At 36.7% G+C, this 23,688-nt stretch overlaps 2 protein-coding genes across 2 annotated transcripts; both read right to left on the bottom strand.

The window, feature by feature from the left end:
• Positions 1-2,844: 2,844 nt before the first annotated feature.
• On the bottom strand, positions 2,845-7,312 carry LOC137745168 (pyrroline-5-carboxylate reductase-like). The gene is made up of 7 exons (XM_068485070.1): positions 6,989-7,312; positions 6,841-6,889; positions 6,547-6,638; positions 4,769-4,841; positions 4,015-4,135; positions 3,686-3,791; positions 2,845-3,267 (listed from the first exon to the last, which is right to left on the bottom strand). The coding sequence occupies exons 1-7, from the start codon at positions 7,184-7,186 to the stop codon at positions 3,079-3,081; spliced, it is 828 nt and encodes a 275-aa protein (XP_068341171.1). The 5' UTR covers positions 7,187-7,312; the 3' UTR covers positions 2,845-3,078.
• Positions 7,313-8,060: 748 nt separating this feature from the next.
• Positions 8,061-12,510, bottom strand: LOC137745010 (pyrroline-5-carboxylate reductase-like). The gene is made up of 8 exons (XM_068484857.1): positions 12,134-12,510; positions 11,517-11,565; positions 10,965-11,056; positions 9,880-9,952; positions 9,288-9,408; positions 8,980-9,085; positions 8,204-8,419; positions 8,061-8,121 (listed from the first exon to the last, which is right to left on the bottom strand). The coding sequence occupies exons 1-7, from the start codon at positions 12,347-12,349 to the stop codon at positions 8,234-8,236; spliced, it is 843 nt and encodes a 280-aa protein (XP_068340958.1). The 5' UTR covers positions 12,350-12,510; the 3' UTR covers positions 8,061-8,121; positions 8,204-8,233.
• Positions 12,511-23,688: the final 11,178 nt, after the last annotated feature.

Below are 23,688 nucleotides of genomic sequence, written 5' to 3'. Positions count from 1 at the left end.
CAAATGTATTTTCTCCTCTACTGGCTCAACAAACATGTCTTCCCCAATAAATCTAAAGGAGTGAAAATGGAATAGATTCCTCTAGTAGAAGCTCTTCATAACTTTGACGATGTAGCCACGAGCCCTTTCCTTCTTTCTCATCTCTACCATCTTCTGTATGAGATTACTAAGGGTGAACCATTTGAAACCAATCTTAATAGTCCAACTTGGATGATTCAGCTTTGGCTTAAATGGTATTTCCTCGAGCTTTGGGCTTCCAACATTGAATTCCCCAAGGGTATTGCTCCTACCCGAATTCTAGCCGAAGGTTCTCCAACTAATCACTTTACATTCGCTTGTCTCTATTTCTTCAGAGTCTGCAGGACTCGGGCATACCTGGAATGGGGAGTATCCGTGTTAAAGAGATATCCTTGGTTCTCTGACCAAGCTTTCCAAGATGCTTTTGGAGAAGACGCTAACTCCTTCTGCAGAGAGAGATTTATCAGTTGTATTCAACCAAGGGACCTAGCTTGGGGAGTAAGGAATGACCGCTATGAACGCGGGCTGGAGGTTTACCACCCCAACTTATGTGCTAGACATTTTGACAAGCTATTCTGGTGCCCTTCTTTGATTCCGTTCATTGCAGTACCTCCTATCGTCTTCAGTCTCCACAAGAAGTCACATTCCGAGCTGCCTGACGAAGTCTCAAGGTACCAAGCAAGGTTGCCCAAAATCCCTTGGCCTTGAACTTGATAGGAACATATTTATGCGACTTTGTTATCTTATTTCTTTGCATTTACTTAGTTAATTTCAATTTATTTTGGTAATTTAAGTTATTTTCGTATTATTGTAGGTCTAATTGGTAAAGAGGACAATAAATGGCAAAATGGAGCAATTTGGACCAGTTTTGGAGTTGGATTGGATAACATGCATGGATAGCATATGGGCTAAACGTTTTTGGTGTTTAAATGGTGTTAGACATGTGCTAAAATCTGGAGAAATTAAAGTTAAGGCTTGGAAGGCAAGGAATTACACAAGAAAGAGGAATCCTAGTTGGAGAGGAACATTATCTTATCCAATCTTATCTTATCTTATCTTATCTCCAGCTACAAGGAGGAATCCTAATCACATTCAAACACTTTCTACCTGATTCTTAGAATCCTAAAATAACTCAAAAACGCCAAAACCTTTTCATCCTTGGATTCAGCCATTTCCCCTATATATATGAAATTCCTGTAGAGATTTAGGGTGTGCCGTGCCTACCATTCATCCATTGAAGTTGCTGGAATTTTCAGAGTTCTTTCTATCTTTATTTTAAGTTTCAATGTTTATTTTAAATTGCTTTTCAGTTATGATGAACAATTGTAACTAAGTTTCTTTTTAGCTAGAAGAGAATTTGAAGTCATGATCATATGTTTTATATAAATTGATTACATCCAATTATTGTATGCAATTTACTTATTTGCTTTATCGAGAACTTATTCTTGTATGTTTATTAAGGGTGTACACTTAGTTTGCATGTAGGGATTTGATGCTAGAATATAAGGGAATTTCACCTAATCGTTATGAACTTATATTTGTAAGTAGTAAAAGTCACTAGTCATGATTGAGTTGAGTAAATTCTTGGCAGGAGTATCATGTTTTTCATAGTTACGAATGTTTTGTCAATGCTTATGATTTTCACAGAACTTAATGATCTTTGAGATGTATCTCTATCATGTTTTTCATAGTTAGGGAACTTGAGAATAATAATTTGGTTGCATCTCTGAGTCCAATTCAATGAACTTAGGAAAATCTGAGAGTTAATTAGTGATGTTCACAATTAATTTGGGGCATTGTCATTCATGGTTTATAGGAAGAATAACGGGAAATCGATTTGTATGCATATGTTTCATGTGTTGAGAAGAATCCTTTAGCTATCATTTCATCCATATTTCATTCACAACTTAATTTACTTGCTGCACTTTACTTTTGTTTTAATTAAATTCGTCCAAAATCTCTCCCCTCATTGTTTTAATGTTAGTTTAACTTAGTTTTCAGTTTTATAAGTTTAGTTAGTGTTGATTAGCATCCCTTCTAATCCCCGGAATAGAATGATCCCTACTTACTCGTACTACGATTACATAATTTATAGGGTTTAATCTGTGTGTTAGGTTTTACCACATCAAATTTTGACGCCATTGTTGGGGATTCTTAAAATTGCTAATCAATCTTTTTTTATTTTTTTTTTTGATATTTGATTTAGTTTTATTTCTTTGATTTTAAGTACTAGAGAAGCAAGACATAGCAATTGCTAATCTTCAAGCTCAAATGGCGAATCTTACTTCTCTTATGTTGCAGTATATTGAAAGGTCCACAATGCAAAATGTGGCTACATTTGATATGTCCTGCAGGCAAGGACATCAAACTAATCAACATCCTCAATTAATTGATAAGGAAGGTTGGGATAGTGTCAATGCTTGGGGTTATGAAGGCCATAATCAATCTGACTTGTTTTCCAACACTTACAATCCAAGTGGGAGAGATCATTCAAAATTGATGTGGAGGGAACCTCAACAAGTTCAACAAGAAGGATATTAGCAGCCATATGAGGAGTACTATTCAAGACCTATGCAGCCACAAGGGAGGTGGGTTGGGGGTAATGGATTCTGGGCTTTGGTTTTTTTTTAATATTTTTTTTAGTATAAATTATTATAATATTTTAAATCTATAAAAAAATTATTTTTTTGCCACATGACAAAAATATGACAGCCACGTCAGCTCTTAACGAACCAATGGATGGAAAATGTAACGGATATATTATATTAAAATAAAATGGTACGCGAGGTCTAAAAGTGAAATGTTTTGAAGATGTTTTATGAGATCGCAATGGACCTCAACCCTGAGGCCCCTATCTTATTTTACCTGTATTCCAAGCTTGAAGGCAGTATTTCAAGCAACGTTCAATTCAGCAGAATGCAGCGGGGGACAGTACTATAATCTGTAATAATATTCTGCGGAAACGATTTGTATATCCCCTGAGCTACGGAGGAGAACAAAAATTGGATTTCATTGCAATGGCACGAACATGCGTTGAAATAAGAAAGTCACTATCTGTGTCTAGCTCTGAGAAAATTCTCGGCTGCGCTTGGCAGCAGCAAGGACTGCATTCATCAATATTCCACGAAATCCACCCTTCTCCAACTCATGAACGCCGGCAATGGTAGTTCCACCAGGTGATGTTACATCATCTTTTAGCTGACCTGGATGCTTCCCAGTATGACAAGCCATAGATGCTGCTCCTAATACCTGCAAAAAAGAAACAAAGAATCAGACCTCCCCACAACACCAAACTGATGAGAAACAAATTGACAAAACATTTTGGAATGCAAAACGCCAACAAAATGTATTATAAACTCTAAACCTTGCACACAGAGCCATTTTTTCAAAATGTACTTGTGATGTTCAAGCCACCAACATCCAGGTCCAAAGGCTGTAGGAGTTATACAATATGTCAATTTTTTTGTACACCTTTCTTGGTAAAGGCTTTACTTTGAGAAGTAACATGATTAGGTGCTCTCATATATTTTATGCCAAATGTCCTTTTCAAGGAGATCAAGACTTACACTGTTAGAGTTTGTGAGAAATAGACACACATACACGATGGTATGATGATGCCAAATGACTGCTTGAGCGCTAAACCACCAAGCAATATAAATACACTTACAGTTTGAGATGCTAGACCCAACGCAAGTTCTCGAGGTAGACCTGCAGCAACTCCTCCATCCGCCAAAGCCTCTATTGCCAAATATATATATGCAGGACCACTGCCACTGTATGTTTATAAAACGCATTAATCAAACCACAATTTATGAGTGCACCTCTTAAGTTACAGTTTACTATTATCTGGACAATACTTCATGGTTGACGAACCGAAAAACCTCTCTAATTGCAAGGGTACTTGAAAGGGAAAAAAAGTCTCTAATTGCAGTAGGAGATAAGTAACATTTTGCATTGAAGTATGAATCAGAATCAAGTAGACACAAAACCACATACCTCAGGCCAGTAACTGCGTCAAAGTATTTTTCATCAGCTTTCCATGTCTTGCCTATTGATCCAAATACTTTAGCTATGAGGTCCCCATCTTGTTCTGTTGCACCTCCTCCCAAGCTCAAAACTATTTCACCAGAAGATTAGTGGTGCATGACATTTTTCATCCATTTTACAAAATTGGCACCCCAAATTACAAATAATATGAAAACAATCCAAGGAAAATGTGCGTAAGCTAGAGGGAGACTTGAAGAATTCTAAAATACAGTGACTAGACATAAGTAATCTGCATTTCATGTCTTGTCACCAGAGTCACGTCATAGAAGCATGATCTACAGTGGCCAGATATCATATTCCAAGCTTTTACCTAGTTAATACTAAGAAAAATACCTTTCAGTATGTAAATAGCTGATAGTTTTTACATAGGGAGAGTTCAAAGGGCAGGGCGAGAGAAGTACAACATAATGCTTAGTAGATATTACTTTAGAAAAGGCTCGCCAAAAAGATATATTACATTAGAAAAATCCTACCAACCTATTAACAACAAAAATGCCCACTATGCAACTTAAATTTCACTGAAAACTTGATAGATATGTGGAGCATCTAATTGTATCTTAGCATTGTAAGTATGCAAAGCAAACTAAAGTTCAAATACAACCTGTAGCCAGCACAGTTTACAGGTTCATAAAGAAAAACAATAAAGCATAAATTTTTAACATCAATATGAAAGATTAAAATATTAAAAGGATAACATAAGTACCTGAGGCTGCTGCACCGACAGCTGAAGGAGTATTTGGCATTACCCTAATAAATCGGCTGTGACCGGCCCATTCCTGAGAAGGATGGAACAATTTTGTTGGAAAAATAGATGAAAATCTGGAGGCCATGGACTCAACTTTTTATTTTCAATTAAGTAAGATTAACAGCTCAAAAGTTATTTATTAAAGTAGAAAATTGAACTCAATGCATGAAAGTATAACATGATAAAAGTATTTATTCCAAATAAATTAGATCCTTAAAAGTCATTTCCCAGATCATGCCTCCCTGGTAGTGTCTAAAGCATGCAGGCCAAAACAAATTACTCTGTTCCAGAAATCATAAAACTAGTAACCCAAATTACTAAGAAACTTCAATTTTCATTACTATGTACAATTTGAAGGGTGAAAAAGGGGCTAAACTTGGGAGTGGGTAACTGTTGTAAGTCTGGGCAATTAATTCAGTCTGTGCAAAGAGAAATGCCAGCAACATTATTGTCAAACATGACTCTACATTCTTTCTGGTTCTTGGCACATTAATAAGTTGTGATAATGATTATTATACAGTTGTTTATAGATACTGACCTGTAATACCCGTTGCCCTATATTTTCAGTCATGACATATTAAATACCTTTGGAAAATTACAAACTGCACTATTTCCCTATAGAAAGGAAAACAAAGGGGAGAACTACAAGTCCCCTGAATTAAAAATTTAAGAACGGATGCTAAGGTGATGACAGTTTATGTGCACATGATACATTGCTCCTTCAGTTCATCAGATTATAGTGCACATGTTTTGTGTTATTTATTGGTCTTTCAGCCTCCGTATAGCTAACCAAACATTGAGGACTTCACATTTCTCCATGATAGAAAAGCCAGTCCTGCTTTCTTTGCTATGGCTAAAATTTGGTAAACAGTAGCATCATATAATCCATTCACTTGACACAGCAAGGAAACCAAATGCTGAACAGAACAATATATTTATTCGCCTATGGATTTAGACAAAGAAAAGGGTGGCCTTAATGCACTTGGGGAAAAATGTCCTCTTTCACTGTCAACTTCTAATAAGATCCAGAGGGCAGACAAAGAACTAAGAATTGGCTCGGCCTTCAAAAAGATTACATATGCATGAAAGACTTAAATTAGCTCAGCCCAGCTCTTTGTCCTCCCTTTTCCCCTTCGCACAAATTTAATTTCCTACTCTCTGTCTTTCCGCAACCACTCTCTGACCCTGCCCCCTCATAATCACTCCATAGAGTCGCAAAAGGGCAGAGACGTGTAAGAAGGTTGGCCAGTACGGAATAGTAGAGAAGATGGGGAGCTAATTCTGTGGAGTGCGGCTATCCAAATGTGGCTGCGATAATGTGTAAAAAGGAAAAATTATACATCTAACTTTCTTCTTTGAAAACATTTATAACTCATTCACTCCAACTCTTAGCTACTTCTTGCATTGCATATTTTCTTTTTCTTTTTTATTCCTTCCTGTTTGTGCCCCACGGCCATGTGAATCTATTCTTATGTAGCACTTAAGAATATAGCTTATTTAAAAAACTTGGGTTAGCAATACCCTGATATAAACTTTTGACTACACCGTGTACAACAATTAAATCAGTTAACAAATGTAACAGATTCAGTACATGATTTTCCTCAGAAAACTGAATGCAAAACAATCAAAATCAACACATTAACTTGGAAACAAGGGATTCAAAAATGAAATACAGGGTTTTTGGCAATCCATACAGTCAATGTGGATAGAAGTAAGAAGAGTTGCAAGTGAGAGACCTGCAGATCTTTCAATTTGACTCCAGCAGCAATTGAAACAAGCAGCTTCTTTCTGGAAAGAAGCGGCCTCAACTGCAAAACTACATCTTTAACTGCGCAAAATCAACACCACAATGATATCATTATCTAGTAAACAACCACAAAATCACCACCTAATCATTCATGCCCCATATATATCTTTACAATCAATGCACATTATTTCAATCATTCAACAAATAAGATAAAAAAAGAGCCAAATCTTTCAATTAAAACGAAACTTTCAAACAAATCCGAGATAATGGAAAATGGAAATACCAACTTGAGGTTTGACAGAGAAAATGACGACGTCACTCTCTTCGAGCACCTGCAACGATGCAACTTCAGTCATTCAATTAGATACGGAGACGCGTAAAAGCAGGGAAAATGGGAGAGAGAGAGAGAGAGGGGGGGGGGGGGTTCAGACGTCGTCGTTTTCGGAGAGGAGATGGACTCCGAAGGACTCGAAGGCTTGGCGACGACTGGGGTGAGGGTGGAAGGTAGAGATGCGATTGGGAGGGAGAACCCCCGATCGGACGATTCCTCTGGCAATGCTCTCAGCCATTTTACCTGCTCCGATAAACCCTAGTTTGTACGTGTCCGTCGGGATGGGTAGCGCTTCCATGGCTGCAATGCGACGTCGTATTCCTCTCACTACGCTGCGGGGGACTGGTTCAGTTTGTTACGTTTTCTCGAAGCGGGAAGGAGAAGTACTGAACTAGTCGGTCGTCTAGTTCGTTTTGGAAAGATCCTCCGATGCGGAACAAAAGCATATTTGATTTGGTATTGGATTTGACGACACGTTTCAGGATCTGGTGGTGGAGATGATGATGTTGAACACGTGTCTTCTGCTCTGACGTTGGATTTAACTATGCGTTTGCGTTTCATCTTTCTATTTTGCACGTGCCCATTTGGAGAAGAATAGGGGCCCCATTTGGAAAATGCAGTAGTTGCTGTTTTGATGCGCTCCTTAGGCTGGTTCATTTGTACTTTCTTTTGAGCAATTACTTATATTAATGTTATGTTCTGTAATTTTTGGAAGAGAAATTTATTATGTATTTTTGTCTTCACATAAACCGAAAACCAATCTAAACCAACCCGCCACATTCGGTTAACCGAACTTGATCGATTTTAGACCCAACTTGGTTGGTTTCGGTTTGCAATTTTGCCCAAACCGACCCGCACCCACCCCTGTTTGATACATAGGATTCTAAGAATTTGTGTTCATTCTTTTACTCTTTACTTCTTGCCATCCCTATCACCATTTCATCCCTCTTTTTCCTCAGTTTACTTCATATCTAAAACACATACAAAAACGACATGGTTATCAAATGAATCCTAAAACTTGAGGATTTGAACTCGTTGTCAGTTGTTTTTGCGGTGATTACTCTAACTTGACACGTTATTAAAGCAGAAGATCTACAATTTTTTTTATAAGATATACTTTGAGAGAATCAACTTTGTTCACATAGCATTCAAATATACATTCATGCACTGGAGACGGAAAATCCACTTCACTTAAACCCAATGCAGAAAACTAGGAGTCATACAACGAGCAACCTGGTACAAATTTTATGTGAATGGTTCCCCAGCATACAGACCAATTTTACAACTTGTCATGACACAATGTATGCAACCCTGCCTTGGCAAAATTAACATGCGGAAAGCGAAGTCATTGACCCATCTCATGGCTACGCTTAGCAGCTGCAACAACCGCGTTCATCATGCTTGCACGAAATGCGCCCTTCTCAAGCTCATGAATCCCGGCAATGGTGATTCCTCCAGGTGATGCAACTTGGTCTTTCAGCTGACCTGGATGTTTTCCTGTTTTCATCACCATGGCTGCTGCTCCATAGAACTTTGGCACAGCACAAGGGAAACAGAAATGAGAGATTATACATCAGAGGCCAACAATAGTTCATAATCCTGGGACATCGCCTCAGGTCGTAAACAATATAATTTCCATAGGCAAAGCGCATGGCATATCATGAGCCTGCCTGACGTTTTTGACTTTGGTGGATAATGGCAACTACTATGATCATGTGGTTTATATACCGCTTATTGTTTGTTTAATGTCACTCCCAATTCAATTTTTGAATTAAATTTGTAACCGGATCTATTTGTGCATGTTTCCCTTATTTAAACTTTTAATTTTTCACGCGTCTATAGATCAACAAGCATGTTAAACAAAAGATAAATACGTGCTTCTAGGGGTTATTGCTGCTAAAACAGAGGCATGAGAATATCCATATGATTGTATAACCCCTCACCATAAAGTGCTCTGTGAATCCGAAAGTACAAGTCTGGAGCTTTCTAGCTATCTTCACTTATAGAAATATTGAATTGTTTCCAGAAACATACATCGAGTACCCAGCATAGACAATCTCGAAAAAAATAATCAGCACAGATTCCACTTACAGCTTGAGAAGCAAGACTCAGAGAAATTTCTCGTGGTAAGCCTGCAGCTACACCTCCATCAGCCATAGCTTCTATTGCTATAGATGCAAATGCTGTACCAGCGCCACTGCAAAATTGTCCAAGGAAAAAAAAACCACTAAATTTGATGGACTTCTGTCAATGTGCGTCTCTATCCATTCAGTTATTTCTTTTTTAAAAAGAATATATAAGAGATGCTTATGCAAGAGGATGCCTTTCTAAACTCTAATGGTATAATAGTGCCCAGTTTACATGTCTGGTCTTTTAATTATAACAAGACATGCACATACCCAACAACACCAGCAGCATCAGAGAATTTCTCGTCCATTTTCCACACCTTGCCAACAGCTCCAAATAGGTCTGCTATTAACTCACCGTCGTTTACTGTTGCAGCTTCACCCAAGTGCATAACTGTTTGCATGTAATCACACATTGTCACACGGAGGAGACTGCAGGATAAAGCTAGAACAATGCTATGCAATTGATCCACATATATTCTGTCTTCAGTAATATAGCAGCATTTCAAGGTTGAAGGAAATGGCATCTGTCTGACAGATGAGAGTTCTTAGTACTGAAGGCCACTGGAGATCTTCGTAATCTTTTAGATCTTTGTTATCCTCATATAAATTTAAAATCTATTGGTTTTGATGTTGACAAAACTAAGGCTGAAAACTGGCTACGTAGTTGATTCAGATTGGGAAAATCCGAGCAATGTAATACCTTCTACATGAACTTAATATATTGATTAAATCCTTTAATTGAAGGAATTAAGGGCCATGAAGTCGATAATTTAAAGAATTGGAAGGAATTTATTTCAGTACAGCACATTTATGGCCTAAAAGAGAAGGACAACAAATGTGAGAACCAGGAACTAGTTGTTACCTGTAGCTGCTTCACCAATGACAGAAGCGGTATTAGGGATTACTCTAACAAATCGGCAATGACCAGCCCATTCCTGAGTAGAAGATTTGAACAAAGTAATGAAAATATGAAAGCTCAGAAACTTCAATGTAAAAGAATCACCCCAGAAAACTTTACAAAGCATATCACAATGACGCTAGGGAATGAGAAAATTTGTTAAACAAAACTATGTTTTTGTGTAATTTGATTTTTTTTCCTCTATGGTAACTTCCACTTTTACTAACTAGATACTTGATTCATCATTACCTTAGTAAGAAAGAAACAAAAATGACTTATATGCGAACAAAATAGATTTGTTTCTAAAGTTTATTAAGTCATAAAGATTGATTTTGGAAGATTGGTCAACAAAAAAGGCCTTCCGATTTGTACATCGGTTGCGGTTCTCTCAATTTTTAACATCATCAGTTCAAAAAATAAAATTGTAACAGTATAACAGGTATATTGTAGCTAAAAAATTCCAGTGTTTATGAACTACCTAATGATCCAGGCTGAATCACAATTAGATAATAAGCACAATTGATTACTACTGAGTAAAGAGGAGCAATCTAGCAGATCCAGTTAAGAGCCGATGCATAAACTTGTCCTTAAAAACCAGCTTGTAAGGGAAGGGTACCCAAGAGAGCTTTTAAACCGCTCAAATGTATGTTATTTTTCAGGTCCATGCTTCTTTACGATCCAACAAAAACTAACTCTTAACCTTCATAAACTATAAATAAATTACTTATGCTTTTACATTACTAAGTTGCTAGGAGATATTCCATTACAAACTGTATACCAAGCAGTCAGGCCACGTGGGACTGATAAATTATAAGCATATCGAAGTTTCTAAATATCGCAAGTGCTTTGAGGCTATCCTGCAGTTGAGACTCAATGATGGGCAAAAAGTGTGAAGCTAGAGTGGGAGGATATAAGCTTAAAGAATATCACCTTTCTAATGAATTGATTTAGAAGTTGGGACATCACGATTCACAATTTAATGCTACTGAGATTGTAATACCAAGGCATTGATGTAACAAGCTGCCAATTTCATATAGCAGTATACAAACCTGTAGAGCTTTCAGTTTGTGTCCCACAGCAAGCGACACAAGAAGTTTATTTTGTGAAAGTAGAGGCCGTAAGTCCAGGATTACTTCCTTAACTGCATATCCAACAATCCAATATATGATCAAAAGGACAAAACAAACCAATTTCACTTCTATGATATTCAATTATTTAGGGTAAATATGATATTTGGTCAAGAGGTTTCTCATCATTTGATTTCAATTATAGTTCAATAGAGCATAGGGTACTTTTCCAAGGTCGTTTCAAACCCTCTCACCACCCCCTACCCAGCCTCTCCCTCCTCCTCCTCTCCTTCTAAAATCCACTTAATGTGTGGAACGGATCTACCTAGCAATTTCAAAAGTTAATAAAGACTATCAATGTTCAACAGTGTTCAACAGAGCATTACTCAGAATGCAGTCAAAATTATTTCAGGAGAGTGACGTCATTGCTTGGAAGAGATGAGTGCAAGGAAAAACTATTACAGAGTAGAACATGGTGGATATCTTATATTCATATATGTACTGGAAAAGGAAACCGAGCAAAGGAAGGCGTACGTATTTGAGGTTTCACTGAGAAAATGATTACATCACACTCTTCAGCCACCTGCCCAAGATATTAACGAAAAAGAAAAAGAGAGAGGGAACTATAAGAGCAGTATAATGAGATGGAAGCAATACAAAAGCTAATTAAGGAATCCAAGTTTCCTAACAAATGAGCAAAGAATTTGTTTTGTTCAGCAACTGAAGGCTAATTTATACTTGGAGCAATGCAGCAATACAGGATTAACGATAAATACTAACAGAGAGGTAACATCTGTAAATATTAGGATGCATAACCCGTAAAACATATTCGTATAGCAAGAAGTGCAGCAAAACCACCATGATTGTATCTCAAATAGAAAAGTTGCAGGTTTAAAAAGAAGGGCACTTCCACATGAAATCATTTTCCTTTTGGGTTAGAGGCTTAGAGCTACATACATGCTTTTTTACAAAGTGTATAAAAATTGAATTACGTTGTTACGAAATTACTAATTTATACTACATGAGCATTACAGATTAACTAAATAAAGGATTTTCAAATGATTCCGTTGTGCAAAGCATTTCTATATAATTTAGCCTAAATCCATCATCCAGAGACACCGAAGCATACCAACTAAGAAACATGTATGTACCTGATGATTGTTCTGATAAACCTGAATTCCAACAGATGTAAAATCCAGCCGGCTTTCCGGATTCCGGTGAGCAGTGAAAATTCGAGAAGGTGGTACAATCCCCTGGTTGACCAATCCGATGGCAACACTTGCTGCCAATTTACCAGCTCCAATGAACCCCAAATTGAAGGCTTCCTTGTCAATTGGTTTGACTTCCACTTCCTCACCTCCTGCCATTTAATTCCTTCTTTGCCCAAACCCAATGCTTCCTTTTTCTCAGCAACACTTGAGTCTGAGTTAATCTTTCCTGTGAGTTGGTGAATTAGGAGGAATGGATCGGAGAGCAACGCTTTCCCTTCTATTTCGGTCAATGTAGTTTCAGGTCAAACTTCAAGGCAGACCAAGTCCTTTTTCTAATGTCAAATAACCACACATAAGCTATGAAATACTAATTAGACATTTTTTACGGGCTAATGATAGGAAGATTAAATTTTGTAAACTAAATGATATAGAAGTTGATAATTGAATTATTACTTAATCATTGATAAACGTGCTCATTTTCTAATAGTGACATCTCATTTGGTTCGCTAATTTAATCTACATATTTAATTTCTCTAACATTACTCTTTTTCAGGTGACATCTCCAACACCCTCCACAAATACAATACAAGTTTGTTAACCTAGGTGGACTAAAATTAAAAGTGTGAAACGCTAAGGAATAATTAGCATTTCAGAGAGGTGCGACTCTCCTTCCTCAACGTATAGGGACTAGGGAGGAACATTTCATGCATGAAATGATGGAACAGAACGGCCGACGGCTACTTGGATAAAATTTGGATTGATTTAGTCAACTTCATCACAATTTTGCACTCCAACAGACTCAATCGATTTTAACATTACTAAATGAAGGAGGTGGTGGAAAAAAGACAAGACACGTTATTATTACCAAAAATAAATAAATAAATAAATAAATTATTTGCGGAGTTGAGTGGGGGAGCCTCTGGCCATGGAGCGCTCAAGGTCCCAAGTCTCTGGGTATTTGCCAAGTCCGTTGGAGATAATTTGTTACTAAATTATTTTTTTTGACAAGAAAATTTAACTTCCTCACCCCTAGCTGACCAGTTAAGCAGGGAAGGGTAGAGTTTGATGAGAAGTTTTCTTTACCTATAATTGAAAAGCCAGAGGTAAAATTTAGAGCTTTAAAAGGTTTTAACATAGATCGGGTTAACAAGCTTTGTTAGATAATTTGTTCTTCTTGAAATTTTTTCTACAACCAAATCAGAGAGCCAATTTGTTCCTCTACTATTTCTCAATAAATTCCATATATATCACTCTGTTTCCTTAGGTTTGTCATCTAGAACTAGTCGCAGAACGATGTTTATCGAATACCCTAACATTGTCCTTTGAAGAAGTAAGGGGCGATCGTCCAGATATAAATGAAGTAGATAATAGTAAGGAAGAAAAATATGAAAGCCGTAATGAGCTCAACATAGAAAACTTGGTAGATCTCTCCAGTAACGGCCTATCAAATTTTTCACTGGCCACTGGCACTTTGTTGCTTATTATGTAGGTGGACCTGTGCTTTTCATGACAATTTAACCATTTAAAAACTACAATACAAGGAAATTAACTTAAAACTAGAGGTCGTCTCAAATACTTATTGCGACCTAGTGGCGCCAATATAAGCTTCTGCTGCTCCTGAACTTCATGGGGAAAAAAGAACCAGATCTTGCTTCACTAATGACGTAGGGTAATACTGCAACAGAAAGAAAGAAAAAAGAGAATTAAATTGGACCGATCAGATCAAGTACAATGTGATTTCCACGTACAACATCATTCGAAAAAAATATAATGACGGTCTGAGCATGCTACTGCTAGCCACGGAGTATAAACTCTGTCAATTACAATGAGTATGCGTTTGCTTCACTCAAAAGTTAATTATATTAGCTCCCGGCATACTATGATTATAAAGAAGAAGCTAGACCCGTCATCTATAATCTCCAACCAGACTCTGTACCTTGATTTTCTTGTCGCAGATAATAGTATGATGTCCCTTCTCCATAGCCGATAATGTTGCATCTCGTGTCCTGAATTCCAGATACTCATAATATTTATCTTCATGGTTGTGCACCATTACTGCTATAACATCTCCAATTCTAACATCTGGTAATAAATCACGGAAATGACGATGGAGATCAATTTCAGTAACCTACAGAAGATTGATTGCATATTAGATGTACAGCATATTTTTCTTTCTTTCCACTACAAATATGATCAACCACCACCAAAATCAATCACCCACACATATATATGACCTTGTGACACTGTTGACCAACAGTCCACCAAATATAACAGACCAAACTAATAGTACAGTAAAACACTTACAACAACTAACGTAGGGCTAGCTCGTGTTTTGATACTCAAATCTAAATCATTATTATATGCTCTTGAGACAAATGAGACCTAAGCATATCGCTATTTTCAACACTTTCATATTAAGGAAAAACTAAGAATGTACGATAGTATACCAAAATTCACAGGTACACAGCCCACAATTATTCCCCTTGCTTTTTCTGCCATTAAATTCTAGCCAGTTAACCAACAACCAAAAAAAATGGCAACATACACAACTAGAAAATGTATGCATCACCCAACTCAACCTTTTTTCCCAAAACATAATGTGCCAGCGTCCTTTACCTATAGCTTCAAAGTTCAAACCAAATCTTTCGGATAACGCACTAGTTTGCGATTTTTTTTTTTTTTTTAAGTTATCCTAATCCTATGTGCCCGTAGACAATAAAATATAAAGCAGTAAATCTGTATACAAGAGATATTTAATCACCAACCAGAGAGGGAGGGAGGGAGGGAGGGGGAGAGAGAGAGAGAGAGAGAGAGCACAAAAGCATGATAATACCATGAGTTAAAATAAGAAATTCACTTGCATGTGGAGCTAGATTGGCCACAAAAAATGAATAACGAAACCGTTGGAATTCTGTATTTGGCTTCTCATTATCATCATCCTGACCATTGACCATTATTGCCGTCGCCAACATTTTCTAGTTCTATGACAGCTAGAAGATCCTTCACCCGAGAAGTCCTTTAACTGAGCAAATGTATGATGATCAGGTTTTATGTTGCAATATTGCGACTCAATGGAGCACATGTAAGTACACTAGTAGAAAAACATGTTTGCGCGACCGAATTTTGTGCGACGCATAATATTTCGTTGCGCAAAGTATGTTTGCGCGACTAAAAACACAAAACGTCGCGCAAAAGGACTTTGCGCGATGAAACTTTGCGCAACAAAGATTGGCGTCGCGCAAAACAGCTTTACACGACGCATTAGCTCCTGCGCCGCGCAAAGGTATTTTGCTCAACGTTAGCCTTAGTCGCGCAAAGTTCCGTCGCGCAAATGCCTTTTGCGCGACGTTTTATGCGTCGCGCAAGATCTTGGCACCAAACAAAGAATACTTTACCCTTTTTTTGCCAACTTTGCGTGACGTAGGCTTAAGGAGTGTACCTGTAAAAAAATCATAAAAATCGAAGTTAAAATAACCATTAAATTGTGATTTTTGGTTATAACTGATGAAATTTTTTGTCCCGTTACTTGATCTCTGAATGTTTTTTTTTTGCGATTTTTTGCGTATGCGATCTCAAAGTATATACAAACAAGTTTGACGGTTGAATCATTGAATCTAATTTCGTACCCCCATCAAATTCAATGGTATATGTATTTAGTAAGTAGATTTTAATTTATATATTTTGTACTACGTCGCGCAAAGTCCCTTTTTATTAATTTTTTTGTTTTTTTTGCCCTTTTCCTTTTCTTTTAGGGTTCTTGCATTGCCTTTTTCTTTTGAGGTATCCACTTGTGTAAATATTTTAAATTGACGATCAAATCAGTTCATTATATTCATATAGGGTTAAATAGTGTAGCTGTAAAAAATCATCAAAATCGGAGTTAAAATAACCGTTAAATCGTGATTTTTCGTTTATAACCGTCGAAAAGTTTTGTCCCATTATTTGATCTCTACAAGTTTTTCTTTTTTTTGCGATTTTTGGCGTATGCGATCTCAAAGCATATACAAACAAGTTTGACGGTTGGATCGTTGAAACTAGTTTCGTACAATGCGTATCCCGTCAAAACATTAGATTCACTAACACTTGGAGTATATTTATGCTTTCATCAAGTATAACATAAGATTTTGTGGTATCCACTTGTGTAAATATTTGAAATCGACGATCAAATGAGTTTCTTGCATTCATACAAGATCAAGGAGTGTAGTTGTAAAAAATCATCAAAATCGGAGTTAATATAACCGTTAAATCGTGATTTTTCGTTTATAGCCGTCGAAAAGGTTTGTCCCGTTGTTTGATCTTTGCACGTTTGTTTTTTACAATTTTTGGCGTATGCGATCTCAAAGCATATACGAACAAGTTTGATGGTTGGATTGTTGAAACTAGTTTCGTACAATGCGTATCCCATCAAAACATTAGATTCACTAACACTTAGAGCCGTCGAAAAGGTTTGTCCCGTTACTTAATCTGTGCATGTTTGTTTTTTGCGATTTTTGACGTATAAGATCTCCAAGTATATACAAACAAGTTTGACGGTTGGATCGTTGAAATTAGTTTCGTACAATGCATTTCCTATCAAATTCAATGGTATATGTATTTACAATGTAAATTTTAATTTATTTATTTTGTACTTATAAGCAAAACGGTTTTTTTTTTTAAAAAAAAAAAAAAAAAAAAAGACTTTGCGCGACGTATGTACAACTGCGTCGCGCAAAACAGATTTGCGCGACGTAAATGTACCTACGTCACGCAAAGTCCCTTTTCTTTTTTTTTTTTTTGGTTTTGGCCTTTTGCTTTTCTTTTGGGGTTCTTGCATTGCCTTTTTCTTTTGTGGTATCCACTTGTGTAAATGTTTTAAATTGACGATCGAATCAATTCATTGTTTTCATATATGTATTTACTGAGTAGATTTTAATTTATTTATTTTGTACTTATAAGCAAAACGGGTACAAATAAAACAAAGCATGTTCATTGATCTCCGAGAAATTACATGTTCATAAAAAATAAAAAAATTAAAAAATTAAAAAATAAAAAATAAAACATGGCAGAATGATGGAGCCTTCACAAAGATTGTTTACGTGAAGCCCCACTACGTGGCAAAACTCTAGAAGCAAAAGGCATCGGAGCGGAAGGCATCGGAGCAGGAGGCATCGGAGTGGGAGGCATCGAAGATAGAGCATTCGAGGCCTCAATACTAGGTGGAACGCTAGATGACCCAGGAAAAAGGTGCCTCTGGAGATAAGCCGCAAGCCTTTGACGGTCACTTTGAATTCGACCTTCAGATTCTTGCAGCTCATCAAGCTTCCTCTTCATACCCGTCGAATAGTTATTTGCAAGCACATGCAAACTTCTATTCTCGTACTTAAGCTGTTTGATCTCTTGCTTAAGATTTTCCACCTCTGCCATCAATGATTCCACTTGACGGGATTGAGCAAGCAGGCGTTGGCCCATGTTGGACACAGAGCCCGCACACTGAACACTGAGAGCGAGGGACTCTTGAACGGCCAACTCATCGGACCGTCCTGAAAGCAGCCTACTATCTTTGGGAGTAAGGAGGTTCCTAGCTACTATCGTAGCTGTTGTTGCATCCGTCATCACGGAGTCTTCACCTGTAAGAGGGCCATTAGAAGATAAGAAAGACGGGCACCATACATTACCTTGACGTGGCGCAACCGGATCACTGCTGAGACTCAAATCTAAGCAAATGTTAGATGGGTTAGCCATTTTCAAAGATGTTAAAAGAGAAGGGTTGGATGGAGTAAAATCTCAAAGGGCCGGAGACGATTTTCACGGATGGGCAATCTTCAAAGTGTGCATGTTAGAGGTGATCGATCACCTCTATAAAGACTTTGCGACACAACCACCGATTCAAATTGAAGAGACACCACTCTTCAAATCTTAAAAGCCAGATTTTCCTGCGTAAATTTCGTCAACACTCTTCAGACACAATCTCGGCTTTTCAGATCTTTGACAAAGTTGAAGACGCGTGGAGGTTTGAAATGAGAGTATTGAGAGATGTCTCACAGGGGATGGGAATGGACAGAAGAGAGCCGTTTGGCTCTGGGCTCGAGAAATCAAAGAGGCGTTTGTTCAGAAATCGAAGGGCCGCTTATTCAAAGATCGAAGAGTCATCACTATTTGAAGTTCAAAAAGCCGGATTTATTGGATCAAAACTTTTGTCGACAATGGTAAAAGAACGGTACCACCGCTTGCTATTGGGAAATCCCTATATATGTCGACCTTCATCTTTTATGGCAAGGCAGACCTGAAGAAAATGCCCAACTCTTCCTCACCTCTGAGGGCGCACTCCCAGCAAAGCCTCTCGAAATACTCAATTTTTCTTCTTCCCCAATGTGCTGATTCATTCGCTGCCTCTTCAAAAGCAAAAGTATCTCATATCATCAAGGGCGAAAGCAAAGGTATCTCATATCACGCTCTTTCCGTGTCTTTTCCTTTGTCCTTGTTATTACTTGCATGGCAAAGTGAAAGAAGCAATCAACCGGCACTTGGAGTCAGTCTTCCGATCTGGAACCGACTACCTGGAATCTATTCCCTGATTGCTTACCTAGCGTTGCTCTCGAGTAGTCATCTTCAACGGTTGATACACTTCCAGAGAAGGGACCACTTCTGCAAAGGGGAACAAGTAAGGCAAGTGAAAATGATACATTGAAGCATGTGGAGACAAGCAATAACTGCATATGCTGAGTTATCCTCTAACCCTCTTCAATATGAATTGGAGAGATTGAACAAAGAAACAGATAAAAGGAGTAAGCTCAGACATTCGGGGGAGACCAAAAGAATCCTACAGCCCAGTTCAAGAGTAAGCCTGTGGAATCACCAAGATCAAAGCCTCAATCTTTCTAATTAGTATCCTCTAACCCTCTTCAATACGAATTGGAAAGATTGAACAAAGAAACAGGTCATCACCTCCACCTCGTGCTTGCCTGCAATGTGTCGGAATCCTCCAGCCCAGTTCAAGCCTCAAGATTAGTTTTATTTATTTGAGTCAAGTGTTTAGCACCCCTTGTTTTATTTATTTGAGTCAAGTGTTTAGCACCCCTAGTTTTATTTATTTGGCGTATGGGATCGTTGAAACTAATTTCGAACAATGTGTTTCCTCAGAGAAGTAGGGCAAAGATTCAAGCTTTGAAAGGATGACAAGTGCTTCGTAGATTAAGAAAAATTAAAGGTTTATTTTTGTTTAAGTGTTGGATTATGTTGGTATTTTTTTTTATCTAATTTGAATTAGCAGCAATGCGATTTTGTTTCTGGTTTCTTCGTTTACATTTTTGTGTTGGTTTGGCTGTTTGATGATCCTCTTGTCTGATGCTTGATTTGATTTCCCAGGAAAATTATATTTAGAAAGCTAATTAATCGAGTTATATATGGTTTGGATGATTGTGTGAGCCCTTGACAACTGTAACCGGACATGAAGCACTTGATTTTCCCTCTTTCTTTCCCTCTTTCCCTCCCGTATAAACCTCTTTCCTTCTTCCCTTTTTCCCTTTTTCTTTCCCTCTTTCCCTCTTTCCCTCTTAATCTAATAGACCACTTAATATAATTAATAGACCACTTGATTTTCCCTCTTTCTTTCCCTTTTTCCCTCTTTCTTATAGACCACTTAATATTATATGCGGATAATACCACTCTAATTAGAAAAAGAAAAAAAAAATGGAAAACCCACAATATACCCAAGGCCTGATTCCTTTAATTTCAACACATTATAATTCAAAGTACCAGTTATCATTTGAAAGATAGCTTCTTTGAGCTTTTATGGTTTGGATGATTGTGTGAGCCCTTGACAACTGTAACCGGACATGAAGCATTTGTCACCACATGGATGATTGTGTGAGCCCTTCTTCCCTTTTTCCCTTTTTCTTTCCCTCTTTCCCTCTTTCCCTCTTAATCTAATAGACCACTTAATATAATTAATAGACCACTTGATTTTCCCTCTTTCTTTCCCTCTTTCCCTCCCGTATAAACCTCTTTCCTTCTTCCCTTTTTCCCTTTTTCTTTCCCTCTTTCCCTCTTTCCCATATATTGAATCCGAATTTGATTTTTAAGACTCATCTTTCTCCCTCTCGTTCGCAAGGCAGTGACGCCAAACTCGAAGCCGACGCAAATTAAGTGTATAGATGTCGCATTTGATCACTCGTCGTCGGAGCGTGACCAATGCGCCTCCTACACCCCTTACTGAGGCTACTCCTATGGGGCCCCAGGTGCCTGTCTCATCGACGTCATCAGTATCCATTCAGCACCAGGTTCAACTTTTGTGCCAGGAGGGCACGATCGAGCCAATGGGCACCACGCAACCAGGTGGTCATTTTTACCACAAATGCTGCAAAATTAACTTTCTTCCACAAGAGTCTCTGGGCTTCTGATAATTGGGGCACTCATGAGAGGAGTGCTGACCAACGTAGTCACAAAAAACACAAATCTCATCGCTGGCGACACATTCATCAGTACTATCGTAATCAGAATTGAGATTCATAGAATCCTCTGGTTGCTCCTTACCTATAAAGAAAAGGTGATGATAAAATGACAGACAATAATAAGAGACATGCATATTCATATTCTATCTTCGCCATACGCAGCAGGTAGGCACAAGTGGAAATGGGGATGCTAGGTTAACTTTAGGTGCGTGTGCGCGAGCATGTAGGTTGACTGTAAAGACAAGTATGTTTATATAGATAATAGCCTAGCTAGGTTGCTAACCCCTAAACCTTCATCCTTAACTCTAAACCGTAACCGTAACCCTAACACTAACCCAAAAAAAGAAACTGGGCGTGTGTGTATAATAATTACCAGGACTGCCATTTAGGCACGCACATCGTGATTGATTTCTTTTTTTCTCTCTATTACGGGGAAATCTTGATTAATTTCTCGCTCCCCTAAAATCACAGCATAAAGAAATTTAAAAAGTTTGAAATATGAAAAAAAAAAATCGTTGGATAAATTGATTGAATCCACAAGTTTTAGCTAGATAGATCGATCAAAGGCGGAGGAGAAAAACTTACTCTTGCAGCTTTTGCGAATCTCCTTATCTGAAAATCACAAAAAAATTATAATAATTAAAAAAAAACAATTATTACTATTAAGTAGGGGAAAGAAAAACAATTATTTATGGAAGTTTTAATGAAAAAGGCTTGAGCTAAGTTTAATTTAATAAAAAAATCACCCTATACTATTATTTAACCAAAAGGGTTTTATATTTAATCATTAGGACAAAACTAATCTATATCAGACTCACAAACATTTAACATACATGGGCTGAACTAAAAGCCCAAAACGAAATGATTTTTTTTCCACCTTTGCCCCTAACAACAATGCTATTCTGTCGACCAATTATGTTAGAAATAAACTTCTCTTTATTTACAAGTATGCCATTATGTCAATCAGTTCTTTATTTATTTCTTTTTTCTTTTGGCCGTTCGTTCTCTCTTCAGGTTTTGCTTTCTTTTTCTTTTTTTTCTTTTTTTTTCTTGTTTTCTTCTTGTCGTCCCCCCTTCCTCCTGAAAAGGAGGTAAAACTCAACATGGGTGAAGGAGAGTGGCCACCTCCTCAAACCATTTTGCACGTTTAAAGAAAATGGGATCAATTTGCTTCCCCAATTTCTTTTATTATTTATATATGTATATACATACGTACATACATACATACATACATATATATATATATATATATTATTTTATTAGTTTATTTCTTATTTGTAATTAAGTGGTTCATATTCTTTTGTTGATCAATTTCCACCCTTAATTTTGCTTACCACTTAGGACCCACTTTCCTAGAATGCATGAGCCACTTCCATTGGAAATTATCCTAGTTTCATTTTCAGTTTGTGAGTCTTTGTAGATTTTCCAGTGGGATCTCGACTCTTGACGGATAAAACAATGATCTAGTAGATTTGCCCGTAAAGCTTCAATATTTTCACCAGCTCGGGTGTTTTCAACATCACCACCTTCTCCTTGTTATCTGGCTTTACCAGCAGTGTTGTTTGTGGCTTTGTTCTGTCCCAGCAACAATCTAAAAATAAATCAACAAAAAATGTATTGACATCGTACTAACAATTTGATACTTTACGTCTTTAAGTAAAAAAAAAAAAAAAAAAAAAAATAGAAAGATCAAATAGCTACAATATTTCCCCAAGCAAACAAAATTATCAATTATAAACATTAAACACTAATTATTTCTCGAATTGGATAGAAGTATCGATACTATTTATTAAATAGAACACTAGTACTATTATTATTTCTTAAACTGAACACTGACACTATCATTATTTCTTAAAATGAGCACTGGTACTATCACTATTTCTTAAATTGAACATTCACTATTTCGTAAATTGAACATGGGTATTATCACTATTTCTTAAACTGAGTACTCACTATTTTATATATTGAACACTGGTATTATCACTATTTCTTAAACTTAATACTAATATTAATTATTACTATTTCTTAAACTGAATACTGACTATTTCTTAAGTTGAACACTGACTATTTTTAGAATTGAACACATGTATTGTCACTATTTCTTAAACTAAACATTGGCTATTTCTAGAACTGAATGCTGACTATTTATTAATTTGAAAACTTGTACTATCATTATTTCTTAAACTAAATACTAACTATTTTTTAAATTGAATAAGGGTACTATCACTATTTTTTAAACTGAGTATTGATGCTATCACTAATTTTTAACCTAAACACTATTTTTAGAATTGAACATGTGTATTGTCACTATTTCTTAAATTGAACACTACTATTATCATTATTTTTTAAACTTAACACTGACTATTTCTTAAACTGAAAATAGATATTATCACTATTTCTGAAACTAAATACTAATACTATTGAAACTGAATACTAGTACTATCACTATTTCTTAAACTGAATACTGACTATTTCTACAACTCAACAACTTTTCGGGCCTTCGAATTAGAGTTAAAGTACTAAGAACTTTATTTCATTTTTTTTTTTTTTGGAAGACCAACTTTATTTCTTAAACTCAAATACTAGTACTATCTTTCCCCACTGTATTGTCAGTTTGTACTGTTTACCATTTATCAGTTTTTTTTTTTTTTTTTTTTTTTTCTCTGAAAAGCCTGGAATTAGAGTTAAAGTACTAACAACTTTTCGGGCCTAGGCCGCACACCAAAGAAAAAGGACTTTGTTCTTCCCAAAAAAAGAAAAGGGACTTTGTCACAGCTGCCAAGTTACAAAAGCAGGTACCAATTATAATATACAGACTATGATCATCTAAAATTTCAGATGCATTGCACTTCATAAATTTCATTTTACACTCCTCAGATGTGTATTTTTCTTTATAATTATAGAAAGTTTGGAATGCAAAATGAGATTTTTAGAATGTCAATAACAATTTCCTTTATATATATATATGTATATTGACGGTGAAACCGTAGTGCTTTTATAAATTGGTATTTAAAACTCTTTTCTTTTATCATATTGGTTTTTAAATAAAATTCGTTTTTAATATTA

The sequence above is a fragment of the Pyrus communis genome, chromosome 9, assembly GCF_963583255.1.
Source record: "Pyrus communis chromosome 9, drPyrComm1.1, whole genome shotgun sequence".
In the NCBI taxonomy this organism is placed as follows: domain Eukaryota; kingdom Viridiplantae; phylum Streptophyta; class Magnoliopsida; order Rosales; family Rosaceae; genus Pyrus; species Pyrus communis.
This window is presented reverse-complemented; position numbering and strand designations above follow the sequence as displayed.